The 19,372-nt window shown below is 64.2% G+C and overlaps 1 protein-coding gene across 2 annotated transcripts in view; it reads left to right on the top strand.

Annotated features, from left to right (window-relative positions):
- Positions 1-19,158, top strand: part of ADGRB2 (adhesion G protein-coupled receptor B2) — a 97,911-nt gene extending 78,753 nt beyond the window's left edge. The window contains exons 20-32 of one of the 2 annotated variants that reach the window (XM_039511798.1): positions 2,636-2,786; positions 3,463-3,532; positions 3,726-3,792; positions 4,116-4,201; positions 5,143-5,241; positions 8,449-8,620; positions 10,234-10,329; positions 10,968-11,007; positions 11,354-12,006; positions 13,911-13,946; positions 14,724-14,828; positions 15,504-15,557; positions 18,513-19,158. In XM_039511798.1, the coding sequence (XP_039367732.1) occupies positions 2,636-2,786; positions 3,463-3,532; positions 3,726-3,792; positions 4,116-4,201; positions 5,143-5,241; positions 8,449-8,620; positions 10,234-10,329; positions 10,968-11,007; positions 11,354-12,006; positions 13,911-13,946; positions 14,724-14,828; positions 15,504-15,557; positions 18,513-18,689 (1,806 nt within the window). In that variant the 3' untranslated portion in view covers positions 18,690-19,158. The remainder of the gene's footprint in view (positions 1-2,635; positions 2,787-3,462; positions 3,533-3,725; positions 3,793-4,115; positions 4,202-5,142; positions 5,242-8,448; positions 8,621-10,233; positions 10,330-10,967; positions 11,008-11,353; positions 12,007-13,910; positions 13,947-14,723; positions 14,829-15,503; positions 15,558-18,512) is intronic. The other variant, XM_039511799.1, reaches the window with a different exon arrangement.
- Positions 19,159-19,372: the final 214 nt, after the last annotated feature.

Consider the following 19,372-nt stretch of genomic DNA (forward strand, 5'->3'; position numbering starts at 1 on the left):
CGATTTTATAGGGACAGTCCCGATTTTTGGGTCTTTTTCTTATATAGGCTCCTATTCCCTTCCCCCCCCACACCCCGTCCCGATTTTTCACACTTGCGGTCTGGTCACCCTAGCTGCGCTAGATGGGCAGTGCCTGCTGCATGGGTCGCCAGGTGTGGCGGCGTTCTGTGGGGCAGTGCCCTGCTGCGTGGGTCGCCAGGTGTGGCGGCGTTCTGTGAGGCAGTGCCCTGCTGCGTGGGTCGCCAGGTGTGGCGGCGTTCTGTGGGGCAGTGCCCTGCTGCGTGGGTCGCCAGGTGTGGCGGCGTTCTGTGGGGCAGTGCCCTGCTGCGTGGGTCGCCAGGTGTGGCGGCGTTCTGTGAGGCAGTGCCCTGCTGCGTGGGTCGCCAGGTGTGGCGGCGTTCTGTGGGGCAGTGCCCTGCTGCGTGGGTCGCCAGGTGTGGCGGCGTTCTGTGGGGCAGTGCCCTGCTGCGTGGGTCGCCAGGTGTGGCGGCTTTCTGTGGGGCGGTGCCCTGCTGCGTGGGTCGCCAGGTGTGGCGGCGTTCTGTGGGGCGGTGCCCTGCTGCGTGGGTCGCCAGGTGTGGCGGCGTTCTGTGAGCGGTGCCCTGCTGCGTGGGTCGCCAGGTGTGGCGGCGTTCTGTGGGGCAGTGCCCTGCTGCGTGGGTCGCCAGGTGTGGCGGCGTTCTGTGGGGCGGTGCCCTGCTGCGTGGGTCGCCAGGTGTGGCGGCGTTCTGTGAGGCGGTGCCCTGCTGCGTGGGTCGCCAGGTGTGGCGGCGTTCTGTGGGGCGGTGCCCTGCTGCGTGGGTCGCCAGGTGTGGCGGCGTTCTGTGGGGCGGTGCCCTGCTGCGTGGGTCGCCAGGTGTGGCGGCGTTCTGTGAGGCGGTGCCCTGCTGCGTGGGTCGCCAGGTGTGGCGGCGTTCTGTGAGGCAGTGCCCTGCTGCGTGGGTCGCCAAGTGTGGCGGCGGTCTGTGGGGCAGTGCCCGGCTGCGCTCCTGGGAACGACGGAAGCAAGCGGCAGTGGAGTGGGGATGAGTCGCACTGTGGTGTGCGTGTGCTCGTGTGCACCTCTGCGTGGGATTGTGATACTTGCTCTCCCCCAGGCCGTGGGAGCACAGTTAGTGCGAACCTGGCTGCTGCTTACAGGGACAGAGAGAGGGAGAGAGGGACAAGACGCAGCGGAGAAGTGAAAGGACCCATTTCCAGTCCCTGTCGCTGGTTTGGGACTCAGAGGAACTGGTTTTTATCCCCAGTTCTGCCATTGGGTTGCTGTGGGACCTTGGCTGAATCACTGCCCGGCTTCGTGCCTCAGTTTCCCCAAATGGGCATAATCCTTCCCTGCACAAGGAGTGTGAGGATAAATCCCTGAGGGTCGCAGACACTGCCGTGATGGGGGCCAGAGAGCAGCCCCTGGTCTCTACTCAAAGGGTGGACTGCGCTCCCTTGTGGCCGAATGCTCTGGTGTGTGTTTATGGCATCACCAGAGAGGTGGGCCACAGGGATTAGGAATGCACCATCCACTCCCCTATAAACGCAAGGCCCTTGCAGGCCTGGGATGTAGCTGCTGCAGGATCCCCGTTGCACCCCAGATCTCACACCGAAGACGACGCTTGTAGCCAGTCCTGTGAGAAACTAGCTAAAGGTTTACGAGCTCGGAAAAGGAAACCAGAGCGGCATTGACAAAGTTAAACAGACACACAAACGAGTTACAATCTTAAGTATCAAAAGGCAATAAAAGCTTCTATCATGAGCATGTTCTGCACGTCCCTTAGGGCTCACCCAGGCTGAGCCGCTGGGGATCTCCTGCGTGTGCCTAGAAACGTTTGGTCCCCAGATTCCAAGCAGCACAGAGAGACCAAGTTCCTTTTGTCTGGGGGTTTTATTCCCCTCCTGCCACGTACCCTGAGCTGCAACCTCAGCTGATGGGAGGAATGGGCTGGCGTGACTCATCTTCCCGGGGAGGAGAAGGAGAGCAGAGCAACAAAACTCTTTTGTTCTCTTGCGGAGAGTAGGTAGGGAAATGCCAGGTGCACCATCTCCCAGTGGTCCATCTGGTATCGATGGACCTCTCCTTTTGGGAAGATCGGCCTAATTAATGTCACACTAATTAATGTCTCTCTCCTGTCTGGTGATTTACGCGATCTCGCAGGCTCAGAATACAACCGCTGAGATATTACCTTATAGCGTGGGATACGGATGTTATAAGTGAGGTTAATTCAGGCAGCGACTCACAAGCTTTCTTACAATCTAATATCTGTTTGGGCCCTGCTAACGCATAGGTGAACCAGACGGCATCCGGCTCTGTAGCTGTCAGCGTTTGACGTGGGAACCTTGCCAGGAGCTGGCACCTCGTCTGCCAGCGGCACACCTCTTCCCAGAGATTGGCGTGCACGATGCATCCAAGCCATGAGAGCACTGGGCTGGGCTCCCCTCTGGCTTACGCCGCTCCTACCCATTGGGTTCAGTGGAGTTGTTCCTGATTTACGCCATCTAATTCAGGGGGAATCTGGCCCATTATTAACAACGCCGGGGAGTGTGGGATGCCCGAAGGCTCTGCTAGGGCCAGATCCCGAGAGGCGCCAAGCACCCCAGGCCTCTGTGCGGCATGCCTGTGTTGATTGCCGTCTCTCTCTCCTTGCAGGGCGTGTGCACCATGACAGCCGCATTTCTGCATTTCTTCTTCCTCTCGTCCTTCTGCTGGGTGCTGACCGAGGCCTGGCAGTCCTACCTGGCCGTGATCGGCAGGATCCGCACACGCCTGGTCAGGAAGCGCTTCCTGTGCCTAGGATGGGGTAAGAGGCCTCGCTCGCCTCCCCCGCGAGCAGTGGGTCCAGCTCAAGGAATGGGTGGGGTCTAGTGGTCAGAACAGAGGGAAGCACCTTGCACACGTGAGTTAATGGTGGTCACACTCAGACCCCGCCTCCGGGCGAGCTAAGGATTATCACCCCCATTTCACAGGTGGGAAAACTGAGGCACAGAGCAGGAAAGTGACTTGCCTCAGTGGGCGAGCTGGGAATAGAAGCCAGGAGTCCCTGCTCTGACCCTCACCCCAGCCCCTGAACCGTGTGAGGAGCCCCGCTCTCATCAGAGCAGAGGGAACCCAGAGGCGCCGTGGGTCGCTGCGCTGTTTCACGTCTAGATGTGCTGCTGGGTGGCTCGGGCCCCCCTGCTGATGCATCAGTCACTGCATGCTCTGTCTCTGCTCTCCAGCTGCTGCCCTGGGTCTATAGACACGGCCCCTGCTGACCTGTGGGGAGGCAGGGGCAGATCTTCCCCCGGGCTCTGCTCCCAGCAGCTCTTACTGTTCAGGGGGGCAGCCGGGCACTCTCTGTTGTTCGGCACGGGGGCGGGATGCTGCCCCGGTGTCAGTGGGGAGGAAATGGAGGGAGGTTCCCCCCGGTGTCAGTGGGGCAGGTGGGTGCTGAGCCCCTCTGCAGATCCTGGCCATTGTCTCGTCTCCCCCGCCAGGTTTGCCGGCCCTGGTGGTTGCAGTCTCTGTCGGCTTCACTCGGACCAAAGGCTACGGAACAGCCAGCTAGTGAGTGTTGGAATGGAGCCTGGCAGGGGGTTCACGGGGGGCTGGAGCCCCAGGGGCTCCCCCGCACACCAGACTTGGCTGGGGCTGGGGGCTGCGGGGCGAGGAGCCAGGCTCCCTGGTAGGAGACGGGCTGTGGGCAGGGAGGGGATTCCATCTGCCCATCTCCCCTAATGGTGCCGTGTTCCCTCTGCAGCTGCTGGCTCTCCCTGGAAGGCGGGTTGCTCTATGCCTTCGTCGGCCCCGCTGCCGTCATCGTGCTGGTAGGTGTTTGCCCTTTGAGAGCACGTCTTTGGCTGAAGAAAAGGGCCAACCCCTGTCTCTTGCCGGCCCCAGGGAGCCCCTCCCCCTTGCACCCCACCACCCTGTTTCTCCTCCCCTGACCCCAGCCCGTTCCCAGCCCGGAGCCTGCTGCTGCAATCTCCCCACAATCTCTCTGAACTCCCCACACAGCCCGGTCCCTCCCTGCCCCCGGGGTGGGGGCGGCGCAGGAGGGGAGGGCGCTGCCCAGCGCTGGGTCCCCTGTGTGGGGTCACCACCCCGTCCCTCACCCGGGCTCTGTCTCTCTCTCCCCCTCCCGACCCAGGTGAACATGCTCATTGGGATCATTGTCTTCAACAAGCTCATGTCTCGGGACGGCATTTCAGATAAGTCCAAAAAGCAGCGGGCCGGGTAAGTGCCCCCCGGGGCTGCCCCCACGTGGGGCGGGCGAGCGGGAGGGCACATGCAGGCAGGTAATACCCTCTGCCCCTTGGCGGCCCAGGTGCAGTCCGGAGGAGCTGGGGCAGGGCCAGGCAGTCCATGTCCCATTGGCTCGAGGAGGCTGGAGGCTCAGGGTGTTAAGAGCCCCCCCTCCTCACCTTGGCTGTGTCAATGCACCCCCCTGCTGCACCTGGGCTCGGCTCCAGCCATTCACAAGTGAAGTGAAGTCTGCCCAGTCCTCAGCGGGCTCCCAGCTCTCATAGCTAAGAGGGGAGTGGTGGTGGAGTATGGATTTCCCAGGGGTGCCCCTCACCCCCAGCTCCAGCAGCACACCACCCCCACCCTGCAGATGAGCCGTCCCCCCATCTAGAGAGACGTCCCCCACCAGATGAGACTCACCCCAGCCACCCATCGGCACCCTGTACCCCAGCACCCGAGCCTGGAGGCCTGGGAGACGGAATGGGGGGGTTGGCGCTGATCTGACTGCTGCAGCGAGGGGGCAGCTTGTGCCCCATTGTCTGTTACCCAGAAGTGCCCACGGCCCCTGCCCAGGCCCTGCACCCGTTACTCCCGAACCTCTCCCCCCCGCCCAGTGCTGGGATTGCCATTGTCACAGAGCTGCACTCGGAGCGCGGAGGGAAAGGGGATCCTACTGCAGGGCCCCCCAGACAAGGGGCCGAGCCCCCAGCCGTCCCCCAGCGAGAGCTGCCGGCCCCGTGCTAGTCACTAACCAGCCAGCCTGCCAGCTTGCAACTAACAATCTCTCTCTCTCTCTCTCTCTCTCTCTGTTTTTCTCATTTGCTTGGTTTATGTGTCCGTCCGTCCCCTCCCACCTGCCTCGTGCCCTCGCTTCCCGCCCCTCCCCGCCCCCTGGCCGCGCGTGGCTCTCCCGTGGGGGGTGGGGCGCTCAGCTGGAAGCAGCCCGCCTGCGGCCGCCTGCTCCTGAAATGCACCAAATGCGGCGTGGTGTCCAGCACCGCCCTGACCTCTGCCACCGCCAGCAGCGCCATGTTAGTCTCTCAGCCTGCGCCCTTTGTGCTCGCTCGCGCTATCGTGTGTGGCTGCGCTGCCCGGGACCTGAGAGCGCAGCATTCTCCCGCCGGCCGGGGCATGGGGGGCGGGAGGGAGGGGGCATTGCCTGATGGGCGCTCAGCCTTTCAACTCCCTCCCCGGGGCTGGAGAATGCCGTGTGCTCAGAGCTGTTCCGGGGCCTGCGTCTGCTGCGCTCGCCGGCTCGGCTCTGTGTCTCGCGGTGGCTGGCGTGGGGCCCTGTGTGTGTGAGACCCGTCACTCCTGCCCGTTCACTGCCGCTCATCAAATAACACGTTGCCTGGGGCAGGTCCCTCGTGGGGGTGGGAATGGGGGAACGCTGGTTCTGCAGCCATCAGCAGCCAGCTCCCCAGACTGGGTTGCTTTGTGTTCTGTATGTTGGGACTTTGCAGGGTGGGATCCCAGGCCCAGGGGAGGGCACAGATTGGGGGGCAAGAGGGATCAGTGAGGGCGAGGAGATGAGCAGGGGCAGGGAGCCAGGACCAGCTGGGGGCGAGTGGAAGAGGGCAGCCAGTCTGGCAAGGTAGCAAAGAGCTAAAAAGCTGCAGGGGGGACTGATACTCTGCACATCTTGCTGCAGGGAGCCTGTACCCCAGGTGGTGGCAGGACATGGGGTTCACGGGGGGCTAGGCAAGTTCCTTTTCCATGGCTCAGCGGGGCTGGCAGTGCCTTACAGAGCCGTTCCCCTCTCCACGGCTGCTTTGAACCTGCCCATGGCAGCAGACGGTCAGTTTCTGGGGGTTGGTGGTTACAGTCCAGAGGCCGAGTGGTTCCTGCCACCAGAATCCCCAGGGTGATGTGTCCTTGGCAATCACAGCAGAGAGGTGGCTGCGGGCAAGTCCCATGGGGGCCTGGCTGCCCTCTGGGGGAGGGCAGCATGTGAGGAACCCAGGGAAGCTGAGTCCAGGCTGGCTCTGCCGGGACGCGGGCTGGGTTCGGCCACCCCAGCGGGAGGGGGCCCTCGCTCTCCGGGACCGGAGGTGGAACCCAGCAGCTGATGAGAATGTTCCCAGCCAGGCCCTGGGGCAGGGCTGCGGGTGCTGGTGACAATGGTGCTGACAGCAGCCGGAGACCCTGGGGAGCGGCACAGCCACACTGGTGGGAAAATCCCCCAAAAGCACAATTTTAAAAATCCGTTTTTTAAAGACCAAAATCCTTGTGCTTGGGCAGAGAATGCAGGAATTGGTGGGGAGGGGGGGAGTTCAGGCTCTCAAACCTACATGCGCCCCCATACACCTCCCATAGCCCCCTGCACTCCCCCATGCATCATGCACCCAGTAGCCCCCCCACATGTTCTAACTCATGCGTCACCCTCTCACATTGGGCTCCTCTCTGTACCCACTGATCCAAAATCCTCACAGTGCTTGTGGGATCCCAGCCCCAGTGCAGCCCTGCCAGCCTTTCAGGAGAGGCTGGAGTGAACCCCTGGAGACTCCCCGGGTGGGGGGTGCTCCGCGACCGTCAGTCCACGTGCATGGCTGGGGTGCAGGGGAGCTGCTGGCTGGCTATCTCCATGTCGGAGGCCGCTCTCGTGGTTAATCTGTCTGCGCTCTGTCATCTCGTTCCCCCGCGTCCTCCCCCAGAATCCTTTCTCATTATTCTGCTGCTATTCACGGCGAGAGAGAGAGGCAGGTGCACCCACTCTGTGCCGGCCCCTGGCTTATCTTGCATCACTCTGCTAACGGCATCTGGCATCAGCGTTCCGCCTGGAACGTTGTCTCAGGAATACAGGGCTCAGTGGAAGAAAGGCCAATAGCCACCCAAAATGAGGAGGGAGGTGCTCCTGCTGGTTTCCCCAGCGGGCCCGATTCTCTCGCATGCTGGTGCAAATCAGGAGTGACTCTACTCAAACCAGTAGCCACACCAGTGTAAACGCAGTGGGTCTCATCCAGCCCTGCCCTGCACCTGGCCCATGGTTTTGCATCGGCGCAAACGGCATTTCTGCGCCCATTTTGCACTGGTGTAAATGATGACTCAGCTCATTGACGTGCGCCGAGCGCTTCCTTGCACGTCGGGCCCAAGGTGCGGAGCAGTTGGGACTTGGAGCCCAGCACGTTCGAGATCAGACCCGGCCCTCAGGTTTCATTCTCCTCCCGCTAGCTCAGCTTCTCCCTAAGGCTGGGGGGGGGAAGGACCTTTTAGCTGTAATCCAAGCCCAGGAGCTGAGTGCCTGGGGCCGTAGGCAGCCCCGGAGCTAGCCAAGACCCGGATCATGGCAAGGCAGGCCAGGCGCTCCGTCCCCAACTCTGCAACTTCTCTTCCTTAAATCTCCGGGAGGCTTTGCCTTCTGCCTGTCACTTAATGAGCTTTCAGCTGCTGAACGGAGCAGCCAGAGGAGAGGTTCGAATGAGAAGATAGTTAAATCTAATGAGCCGAGTGCATGAGCCCTTCTCCCTGCCTCTCTGTCCTCTGCATGCAGAGCCTGGCTCACTTCTGCAGGAGTTTGCATGCTTCATCCACACAAGCTGGGGCGTCGGCTGGGCAAAGCTACAAGCTTTATCGGGTTGCTGCAGGTCTTTCTCACCCCAGGAGGTGACGGGCTCTTGGGCCCAGATTTTTAAAGATGTTTAAGCATTGCTGCACTCAGCATTGCAACACCTAACTGGTTTAGGAGCCTCAGGCTCCTTTGCAGAAGGGATTTATGCACCGAGGAGCCAAAATCCCTTTGACGGTCAATAGGGTTTGGACCTGAATACCTTTAAACCACTGGGCCTTAATGCAGTTTGGGAATGCAGCGCTGAACAGCTCAGGGGAGTGGGATTCGAAGCCTGGATCAAATCCAGGCCAGTCTGAGAACGGTGGTGATGTCCCACCTGAAACGAGTTTGCTGGGTCTCTCTTCCGTGCCCCCATCCCGCAGTCTGGCAGCCTTGGCAGAGAGGCCAGGAACTGGCCGGGCTGTGCCTGGAGGGGCGGTGCCAGGGGGCTGTGTATGCGAGCGGGAGATCGGATCTCTCAGCTCTCGCCAGCAGTACCACAGTGAGGGCAGGCGGAAAGCACTCGCCGGTTTGCCTAGCCCTGGGGACACGCTCAGCACCCCAGAGCGCTGGCAACTGGGCTCCCGCAGCTCCCTCGGGCAAGTGAGCGTGCCTTTTAAACAGCAGCCTCCCCCCTGATTGGCTCTGGGGCTCGTCCGTCTCACCCTCGTCCCTCCCTCTCCCCGCCCAGGGCGTCGCTGTGGAGCTCCTGCGTGGTCCTGCCCCTGCTGGCGCTCACCTGGATGTCGGCCGTGCTCGCCATGACCGACCGGCGCTCCATCCTCTTCCAGGTCCTCTTCGCCGTCTTCAACTCGGTGCAGGGCTTCGTCATCATCACCGTGCACTGCTTCCTGCGCCGCGAGGTGGGGCCCCACGCGCCGGCCCTGCCGTCCGAGCTCCCGCGCGCTGGCCTGATCCCTGGGCTGAGGTTCTCTTCCCCCAGCTGTCTGGGGCTCAGCCTGCCCCCGGATTCGAACACGCCAGGGGCTGCGCACTGGTTTCCACTCCTCCTGCAGAGAAAGGAGTCTCAGCGGGTCTGCCCCCACACACCTGGTAGCCCTGCGCTCTTTGCACACCCCGTTGACAGGGACTGAGGGTTTGCACACCCGCTTCGCTGCCCGTGCAAAACAGCGGGCGGGAATGCAGGGGCGGGACGGGGTCCCGCTGTGGAAGGGGGGCCCTTTGTGTGTAGAGCACAACACGCTGTTGTGGAGATGGTAGGCAAAGCGAATGCATCTTGTAATCAAAGCCCACGGTCCTGGCTAGAGGCGGCTAGCACAGACCAGCCCAAATTGCAGCTTTAAGCTCCAAATGCTACACTAAATCTTAATGGAGTCGCCCAGCCCTGGAGGGTGGGGGGGGGGTGGAGTTCTGTCCATCACCCGTCTGGAGAGAACCGTGTCCCTCCGAGCCCATCCCTCTGAATTCCGGAGCGCCCTTGGGTGCTCATTTATCTTAGCGTGATACACTGCGAATGGCAGCTCTATAAACACAGAGCACGCGTATGCAAGGTCCATCGTTACGAGCTTCCGGCCCATCCTGTCGCAAACCAGGGAGCGCCCGATGGCTCCGTCCTTGCAACCGCCTGGGAAAGTTAGCAACAGCAGCCTCGCCTTGGAATGCCAAGCAGGGCGGCCGGAGCGGAGGGTCGGGAGGACGAGCCGAGGGACGTAGGATTTATAGAGTCTAGTAAAGAGGAGTCTCTGGAGAGACGGGGCCAGTCTATAAATATCTCGGCGGTAACAGCTCACACGGCGGCAGGCGCTGGTCGGAGCGTTACAGATGGGCACAGAGCTAGGGAGGGAGAGTTTGTGGCCGGCTGCTGGCTGAAGGTTCCCATCAGGGCGGGGGCCCAGCGGCTGGCGCTGCCCAGGTGCCAGGGGGCATAGGAAAGATGCTCATGGCAGTGCCAGGGCAGAGGTCCCACAAGATGCAGGAGAGCGAGAGGGGGCTGTGAGGGCTCGGCGGTGGCCTGGGGTGAAGTTCCCCCTGCATAGAGGGGCTAAGGGGGCCCTGTCCTCATGCTGGCTCCTCTGCAGGGGTTGGGGCTCAAGTGTCCACGCCCTGGATCCCCAGCTGGCGCTGTGCTGTCAGCTCCGGCCCAGGGTCCAAGGCCTCAAAGAGCAGATGGAGACTGACCTGCCCTCGCCCCTGGTCACTGTCCAGCACCAGGCTCGGGGATCAGATGGGCAGATTGGGGCGGGGCGTGAGGGTTGGTGGGGTGGATCCCGGCAGGGCGCAGGGATTGGATGGGGGCAGGGTGGATCTGGGCGGGGCGTGAGGGTTGGTGGGGTGGATCCCGGCAGGGCGCAGGGATTGGATGGGGGCAGGGTGGATCCCAGCAGGGCGTGAGGCTTGGCCGGGTGGATCCAGATGGCTTACAGACCCTAGTAATCATTTGTGAGAGGCAGGGCAGCAGGGGCCCCCCATCGTTGCCAACCCCCAGGGCAGTAACCGCAGCCTCTGCCTCGCCCAGGTGCAGGACGTCGTGAAGTGCCAGATTGGGGTGTGCAAGAGTGACGAGAATGAGAACTCGCCCGACTCCTGCAAGAACGGACAGGTGCAGATCATGGTGAGTGAGCGTCAGCCAGGCGGCACCGAGCGAGCAGGCGGCCTGGGGCTCAGGCTGGGGCAGCACGGGGCGAGCGGGCGGCCTGGGGCCCGGGCTGGGGCAGCACAGGGCGATCGGGCGGCCTGGGGCCCGGGCTGGGGCCCCACGGGGCGAGCGGGCGGCACGGGGCGAGCGCGCGGCACGGGGCGAGCGGGCGGCCAGGGGCCCGGGCGGGGGCCGCACGGGCGAGCGGGCGGCCTGGGGCCCGGGCTGGGGCAGCACGGGGCGAGCGGGCGGCACGGGGCGAGCGGGTGGCACGGGGCCCGGGCTGGGGCAGCACGGGGCGAGCGGGCGGCCTGGGGCCCGGGCTGGGGCGGTAGCTCAGACTGGCCACCCAAGCCTGTTCCCAGCGGGTCGGGAGGGCTCGGACTCGGTGGCTAGCCCGTGCCACCGCCAGGCCCGTGACATCCACACTGCGCGCGTGCGTCTGTCTGCCCACACTGGGAATCGCCCCTCCCAGCTGCAGTGGAGCCGGACCCCCTGGGCCCCCGCTGCGTGGCCCCTTTAACCCTGCTCGCCGCCTGTGATACATTCATCCCTCCGGGTCTCCCTCTCCCCCCCCCCCCCGTCTCTCTCCCCCTCTTTCTCTGTTCTTATAGACAGACTTTGAAAAGGACGTTGACCTGGCGTGTCAGACAGGTGAGGTCTGGTCCCGCTCCCCTGGGGGGGTTGGGAGGGAGGCCAGGAGGGCAGTGCTGGGCCCCTCTCCCACCCCCCAAGCCAGGAATCACCACAGAGCCAAGCCATCCCTTTAACAGAGATGGGGTGGGGCTTAGCATCAAGTGGGAGGAGCTAAGTGGGGCAGCACCGGCGGGGCGCTGTGGGGGCGGGTACCCCGCACGGGACTAACAGCCTGGTTTTCACGCCACTTAGGGCAGAGCTAGTCCCCTTCCCAGCCTGACCCCATCCCAGAGTCCCTGGGAGACACCCGCACATTAACTGTCCACCTCTGACCCACGTCTCCTCTTCTCCCCACCCCGGCCAGTCCTCTTCAAGGAGGTGAACGCGTGCAACCCCGCCACCATCACGGGCACCTTGTCGCGCATCTCCCTGGACGGCGACGAGGATCCCAAGCTCCACCCCGGCTCCGAGGGAAGCCTGGGCTTCTCCAGCCTCCCGGGGAACATCCCGCCCACCGGCATCCTGGTGCAGGTGCCCACGCTGACGCACAAGGGCCTGAACGAACTCAGCGACCCACCCGCCAAGAAGGACGTCAACTTGGACAGCCGGGGGCCCGTCTACCTGTGCACGGACAGCAACCTGCAGCAGGCCGACTACGGCTGGATGCGGGCGCCGGAGCCGGCGCTGGAGAGCGACTACATGGTGCTGCCCCGCCGGACCGTGAGCCTCAAGCCCTTCGGCAGGGAGGAGGGCAGGCTCAACATCAAGGTGGATGAGGTGCCACGCGTGGGCAGGGGGCGCCGTGGGGCCGAGGCGGAGGCCTACCCCGGCTTTGTCTCGGTGGACCACATCAATGTGAACTTGAACCAGCCCTACGGGACGGTGAAGCACCCGTACGGCCTTCAGTTCAAGCAGCACCCCACGGTCCGGCAGATCCTGGCCTCGGAGCTCACGGAGCGCAGCCGCACCATGCCACGCACGGTGCCGGGCTCCGCCATGAAAGTGGGGTCGCTCGAGGTGAGCCCACTGCCCAGGGTGGCTGAGGGGGAGCGGGTGGGCCAGGGACTGCGCGAAAGTGTGCACGTGTAGCGGGGGGTGTGCATGCAAGGGGCTGCACAGGCGTGTGTGTTTGAGAAGGTGTGTGCGTGTGAGTACGTGTGTATGTGCAAGAGAAGGTGTGGGTGTGCAAGCGCACAAGCGGTAACTGCGTGTGCAAGACAGCAACGAGTATGTGAGAGAGACAGTGAATGTTGGTGAGCACGTGTGACTGACCGCCTGCACGAGCGTGTGAGAGGCCACCTGCAAAGGGGTGTGTGAGAGTGAGCGAGTGCACAGCAGGGTGTGCGAAGCTGCGTCTCGGGGGCTGATAGTGCTGTGACGCGCAGGGGGCTCTCGTTCTTTCTCTCACTGGGATTCGTTTGCACCCAGGACTGTCCCGCCCAGCACACATCCCTGCGGTGAGCCGGCTTCGAGCACTTCCTTGCCAGCTCGGGGGGCGTCTCACCCCTGGGGAGGAGCCCGGATGCAGCGCTTGTCTCTTGCTGCATTTCCTTCCCCTTTAGCTCACTCCTTTTCCCCAACGTACGTCTGAACAGGAGAAGGAGCCAATGCGTTCCCCTGGCTAAGCCCCCGCCCCATGGCCGGTGTCCCCCCTCGAACAAAGGCCCGCTCTGGGAATAGTGTCTGTTAATTAACTGCTGGCTGCAAAGCACCAGGGGGCGCTTGCACATCCCTTTTCTGTGTGACACGTCAAAATGGGGGCGGCTGTTTGCTGTCGGGAGTAGGGTCCGCAGGAGTCGGGGCTCCCGGCTACTAGTCCTGGCTCCGCCACTAATTTTTCTGTGCTAGCCGCTTCACTGCACGATTTACCCAGCTGCAAAGTGGGGATAATGCTCCTGGCCTGACTGGGGAGGTTCAGTTAATACCTGGCTGGTGCGGAGGAGAGGCGCCAGCACGGGCTGAGTACCGCGTTAGTATCGCTTTCAACTTCTTGGTGACAGAGTGACTGATGCCAAAGAGAGACAGAAGCCGTGCGGCTAGAGGACATTTCCCTGCTGGATTCTCTCTTAAAGCAGGTCCGATGTGGGGCCTGCCCAGGTCCCTAGCGTCCCTCCCAGCTAGTAACGAGGAATCACAAAGCCCCGAGTGATCCTCACCCCAGCACGGGGCAAGTGCTTCGGGCGCCAGGCTGGGTCGTCCCGGCTCTGCCGCAGACTGGGGGTGTGACCTGGGGCCAGTCACTCAATCCCCAGCCCTAAAATGAGGTAGTAGCCGTTACCCACATACCCATAGCAGAGTGGGCTTGGGAGGCTAACTGCATTCAAAGATGGTTAGGCGCTATAGTAACGGTTGCCATAGCGGTGGTACCCACCCCCTAACACTTTGGGCAGCCCAGGCATCAGCTAGCCTATCGGGGCTGTGGCTAATTACAGAGGCGTAGCGAGTGCCCTCCGTACCCTCCGACCGGAGGGGGCCCCGCAAGGAAGGGGGCCCCTAAAAGTGGCAAAAAAAATGTTTCTGCATTGTAAGGGGCCCCGGACATATGTTCGGAGGGGGCCACGTTCTTTGTTGCTACGGCCCTGGCTAATTAACATATGCAGATGAGGGCAGGGGAGGAGCCTAGACAGCACAGTGCGGAGGGGCCATCATGCATAGGGAGCAGCTATGGGAAATCCAGCCAAAGAGGGGAGCTTGGCTGCCCTCCACTCCTGGGATCGAGTTTTTGCAGACTGGGGTGTCTCCTGCTGAAGTCAGTGAGAATAGCGCCCCCTTCGGTCAGGTCTAATTTGGCGTCCTTCTCCCAGCCCCTCGCCCCAGCGCTGCGGCGTGTGCTCTTCGCCGGACAAACCAATAAAGATCTTTCTTTTTTCCCCCTCCCCCTTTTCGGTTTGCTTTGGCCGGTGCGTATATTTCACCCCCAGAGGAAGCGGTTACGATACTCAGATCTGGATTTCGAGGTAAGCGCCGCTGAGACCCGCCCCACTTCTGCGGTTGGTGCGGCGGTTCCTGGTGCCTTGGCACCGGCGCGGTGATGGAGCTCCCTTCTGGGCTCGGGGGGACTCACGGTACGGTGAGCGCCGCCCGGCCCGAAGCAAAGAGGGATTGAGGGTGGCTGGTGCTTGGGCTCTGCGGAGAGATGGGGGCTGGGGAGGAGCCCTGCAAGGAGCTTGTCCGGGTTTGGGGAATAAAATCTCCTCTATTTCTCTCCTGCAACCGCATCCCTGGCCTGATTTAAGCAGAGCTGAGCTCCGAAGAGTTTTATACCAGGCAATAAAGAGCGCTCACGGTTGATTAAAACGCCGGAGGGCTGCTGGGAATATTTTCGCCAGGTTCATGGCGGGAGCTGATGCTCCCAATCAGGCAGTGTCATTTCAGCTGGTGGGAAGGGGGAACCACTGAGTTATTTAAGCCCCTAAATTTTGCCCTGCTGCACATGTGTGACTGTTTCAATCTGCTGGGGCGGGTGACGGGGGGAGTCCTGAAGGGGGGCTAGAGTCCCTCCCGCCACTCTGTTACCAAGAAATCTCAGACACAAACCAATGGCAGCTACGGTTTCTTGTGGGTCCTACAGAAATCCAGTGTGTGAGCTCCCCCTGCTGTAGCGAGTAAAGTAACAACCATTATTCCCATAGCCCAGGAGCAGGCCGCGGGGGGCGGGGGACGATGCTGTGTGTCCGTGAAGCGGCACTGACTAGACGTACGTACGTTTCCCCCCCACCCCAATCCCTTTGCAGAAAGTCATGCACACGAGGAAGCGCCACTCCGAACTCTACCATGAGCTGAACCAGAAATTCCACACGATGGATCGGTACCGGGCACCTGCTACCAATGCTGCCAAGGTAAGGCTGTCCGTGTCGGGCAGGGCTGAGCTGTTCCTACGTCCCTGCACAGCAGCGGGCGGGATGGGCACAGGGCTGCGTTACCGACCGAGGCAGCTGCCGCTCGCTGTCCTTGGCGGAAGCCCCGGCTGGTGTTTGCCGTCTCGCACGGAGGGCACCTTGATGGCGCACAATTAGCCGTGCTGCACGGCGCCTCCTGCTGGGAGAAGCCTTGGCGCTCTCATGGAGCTAGTGCATTTCAAACACCCCCACCGCGTTTATTGTGGAGGCTAGGGCATCTGTGAGCCTGCTCTGCATCCAGTGCACGTACCGCAGCGCCTCCTGCTGGCCGGAGTCGCTTCACCACAGCCGGCACTACCAGGCCATTCCCTTCTGGGAAGACTGGGACTGCAGAGGCTGGGGGGTCTCTCTGGGGCGTCTCACCCTGTTCCCTTCATCTCCCCCTGCTGGGAGGGACCCCTTCGCGATGGGCTTCGGCAGATGGTCGAATTGAGAGGTCAGTATTGTGCTTCATAGCCCTCCCCCCCCCAAGCCGGGGGGCTGCCTGGGGGCCCATACCACCCATAAGGCACCTGGATGGGTGACGACCAGTAGCCGGTGCCATAGGGCTGAGCTGGGGGGAGAGGGGGCCTGTACCTTAGTGTCTGACGCTGCCTTTCCTGGCCGTACCCCCAGAGAGAGAAGCGGTGGAGCGTCTCTTCCGGCGGCGGGGAGAAGAGCACATCCAGCGTAAGTGCCTGGACACCCCCAGCCGCGGGAGGGGGGTTCCCTGGGGCGGGCGGGCTAGTGCGGAGCTGCTGCCCTCCGGGAGCCCTGCGCCCCCCGTGGAGTTGTCACGTCCGGTCGCAGGGATCCTGGCATGTCGGCATCTCCACCCCATCCTCATCCTCGCGCTGCCCCTTGCAGGATGAAGGCCTCCCGCCCATGTGACCCTGTAGTTCATGCAAAGCCTCCCAGCTTCTCTGTCCATCCTCCTTGCCCCCCACCAGGGCCGGCTTTAGGCAGTGCGGGGCCCAATTCGAACAGTTTCAACGGGGGCCCGGCAGGAATGACTTGAAAAAAAAATGTAAAAAAACCACGTGGGGCTTGTACTCACCGGGCGATGCTCCGAGTCTTCGGTGGCACTTCGGCGGCAGGTCCTTCACTTGCTCCAGGTCTTCGGCAGCACTGAAGGACCCACCGCCGAAGTGCCGCCAAAGACCCAGAGCAAGTGAAGGACCCGCCGCCGAAGACCTGGAGCGAGCGAAGGACCCGCTGCCAAAGTGCCGCTGAAGTCCCAAAGCGCTGCCAGGTGAGTAAAAATTGAAAAGGCGCCTCTAGCCAGGGAAGGGATTCTCACTGGGCGCGGGGCCCTCTTAGGCGCGGGGCCCGATTTGGGGGAATTGGTGGAATAGGCCTAAAGCCGGCCATGCCCCCCACCCCGTCTCCACCCCCCTCGTAAGTGTCCTCCCCTCCCCTCCCCTCGCATGCTGCCCCTGCAGCCTCCTGGCTCTTGTCCAGGGGCCCCTCCCCAGGCTCCATCTTCATCTCGTGCTAATGTGCCTCGGGCTCAGATACATGTTGTCCCACGGTTTGCTCCAAGCCCCCCGCCCACCCTCGGGCATGTGCCCCGTCCTGCCTGCCACCCTCAGGCATGTGCCCCATCCATCCTGCCCGCTCGCCCTCGGGCACGCGCCCCGTCCATCCTGCCCGCCCGCCCTCAGGCACCCACCCCGTCCTGCCCGCCCGCCCGCGGGCCTGTGCCCCGTCCATCCTGCCGGCACGTGCGTCCATCCTGCCCGCCCACCTCAGGCACGCACCCGTCCTGCCCGCCCGCCCTCGGGCATGTGCCCCGTCCATCCTGCCCGCCCACCCTCAGGCACGCACCCCGTCCTGCCCGCCCGCCCTCAGGCATGTGCCCGCCCGCCTCGGGCATGTGCCCGTCCATCCTGCCCGCCCACCCTCAGGCACGCACCCGTCCTGCCCGCCCGCCCTCGGGCATGTGCCCCGTCCATCCTGCCCGCCGTGCCCGTCCATCCTGCCCGCCCGCCCTCGGGCATGTGCCCCGTCCAGCCCGCCCGCCCGCCCTCCGGCACCCCCCCCGTCCTGCCCGCCCGCCCTCGGGCATGTGCCCCGTCCATCCTGCCCGCCCGCCCTCGGGCATGTGCCCCGTCCATCCTGCCCGCCCCCCGTCCTGCCGCCGCCCGCCGGGCATGTGCCCGTCCATCCTGCCCGCCCGCCCTCGGGCATGTGCCCGTCCATCCTGCCGCCCCGTCCATCCTGCCCGCCCACCCTCAGGCACACGCCCCGTCCTGCCCGCCCGCCCTCGGGCATGTGCCCCGTCCATCCTGCCCGCTCGCCCTCGGGCACGCGCCCCGTCCTGCCCGCCCGCCCTCGGTTACACTCCCTGTCCTGCCCACCCTCTGGATGCGCACCCCAGCCTCCTGCCCATCCTCTGGCTGTTCTGTGTGTCCCGACTGCCCAACCGCCCCCTGGCCATGCCCAGGCCTTCCACTCACCCGCCCTGTGGCCGTGCACCCTGGCTGCCTGCCTGCCCTCTGGCTACGCCCAGGCTTCCCCCCCCGCCCCCCGGCCGTGCACCCCAGCTGCCTGCCTGTCCTCTGGCTACGCCCAGGCTTCCCCCCCCCGCCCTCTGGCCGTGCACCCCGGCTGCCTGCCTGCCTGCCCCTCTGGCCATGCCCAGGCTTCCCTCTGGCCGTGCACCCCGGCTGCCTGCCTGCCTGCCCCTCTGGCTACGCCCAGGCTTCCCCCGGCCGCGCACCCGGCTGCCTGCCTGCCCTCTGGCTACGCCCAGGCTTCCCCCGCCCTCTGGCCGTGCACCGGCTGCCTGCCTGCCTGCCCCTCTGGCCATGCCCAGGCTTCCCCTCTGGCCGTGCACCGGCTGCCTGCCTGCCTGCCCCTCTGGCTACGCCCAGGCTTCCCCCTCCGGCCGCGCACCGGCTGCCTGCCTGCCCTCTGGCTACGCCCAGGCTCCCCCCCGCCCGGCCGTGCACCCCGGCTGCTTGCCTGCCCTCTGGCTACGCCCAGGCTCCCGCCCGCTTCCCCCCCCCAAGCCGTGCACCCCGGCTGCCTGTCCTTCTCTCCAGGTGGCTTCCAAAGCATCTGCTCTCTGGCCCTGAGCCTGCTAGCTGGTCTCTGTGCAGGGAACAGGAACGCAGAGGGGAACGGGGGACTTTCCAGCCTCCTCTTGCCCGGCCCTGGGTCCCCGCCGCCCTGCCCCTCACGTGTCCCCTCGAAGCGGCGCAAAATGGGTGCAAAGCATCCTGCTGGCAGCGCTTCACTCTCTCTCTGCCCAGAGCCGTGCTGCCTCCCAGGGCTCCCTGTGGCGGTGGTGCGGTGCACTCTTACGGCAACCCTGCACGGGGGCTGCACTAGTGCAGAGCCCTTACACCAGCTGTGCCCTGCCCTGCCCCGGCTGGCTCTCTAGGCTCCCGCCCAGTCCAAGGCCCCTTTACACTGCCAGGCTGCGTAGGGGGCCTGCCCCCCAGCTCTCTGTTGCAGGTACTGCAGGCTGAGTAGCCAGGGCCCAGGGAGACAGCCCGCCCCAGCCCCGCCGGGATCACAGCCTGCGGAGAGCAGGCCAAGGGGGGGAGAACGGAGCTCCCTTCTCCCCAGGCCCAGAGCGGGAGCGGTGCTTTGGCTCCGGTACATCCCCGACGCGTCTCTTTCCTCCGCCCCGCGCAGGAAGTCCCCAGGCCTGAGGAGCCGCAGCAGCAGAAGAGCTGGAGCACCTTCAAGGCCATGACGCTCAGCTCCCTGCCCCCCAAGCGGCGGGAGAAGCTGGAGCTGCACTGCGCCAACTGGGAGCCCCCGTGCATGAACCTGGACGTGTCAGAGGGGGATTTCCAGACGGAGGTGTGAGCCGGGGGGAGCTGGACCCGGCCCGGCCCGGGCAGCCCCACGCTGCAGAAGGGAAAAGCAAACAAAAGGACAATCGGATTTTGTTTCCCTTTTGTGGGGGGGTTTGTTTTCCTCATTCGGCCATCGGACTCTGCTCCCCCTGCCAGGGGGGCCGGTGCCCTCCCCGGCGCACCATCCTCCTTTCGCCTTTTGTTGTGGGCTTTCTTTTCTTCTCTTCCCTTCCGACGTCGTCACCGCCGGGCCGCACGCACCCCTGGAGCCACCCCCCCACGCCCGCGGATGTAGGGTCACGCACCCCCGGACACGCGCACGCCTGCCGGCCTCCCGCCAGCCCCGCGCTCGGCGTGTGTGCGGCGTGTCCTGCCGTGGGGGCTGGGGGGCCGGCCTGGAACTCTTTTGTACCTGGGCATCTCTTCACGCAGTGCACCGTGTGCACCTGGGAACGACGCCCATCGCCGCAGCCCCACCCCCTGCCCGCCGCGGGGGGCGGCCGCTCGCTGCCCCCGGCACTGTTCTTCCTCTTCACACCTCCACCCACCCTGCTCCCCCCAGGCGGGAGGGGGCCCTCTCCATCTCCTAGACCCCGGAGCCCACCTTGGGAGGGGCCCCTCCGCTCCCCACCCCCTTTCTATCTCATGGGGCAGGCGCTGTCTTTGTTGAAAATAAAAGTTCACTCTCTGTGG

The sequence above is a fragment of the Mauremys reevesii genome, linkage group 23 (genome assembly GCF_016161935.1).
Source record: "Mauremys reevesii isolate NIE-2019 linkage group 23, ASM1616193v1, whole genome shotgun sequence".
NCBI lineage: Eukaryota > Metazoa > Chordata > Testudines > Geoemydidae > Mauremys > Mauremys reevesii.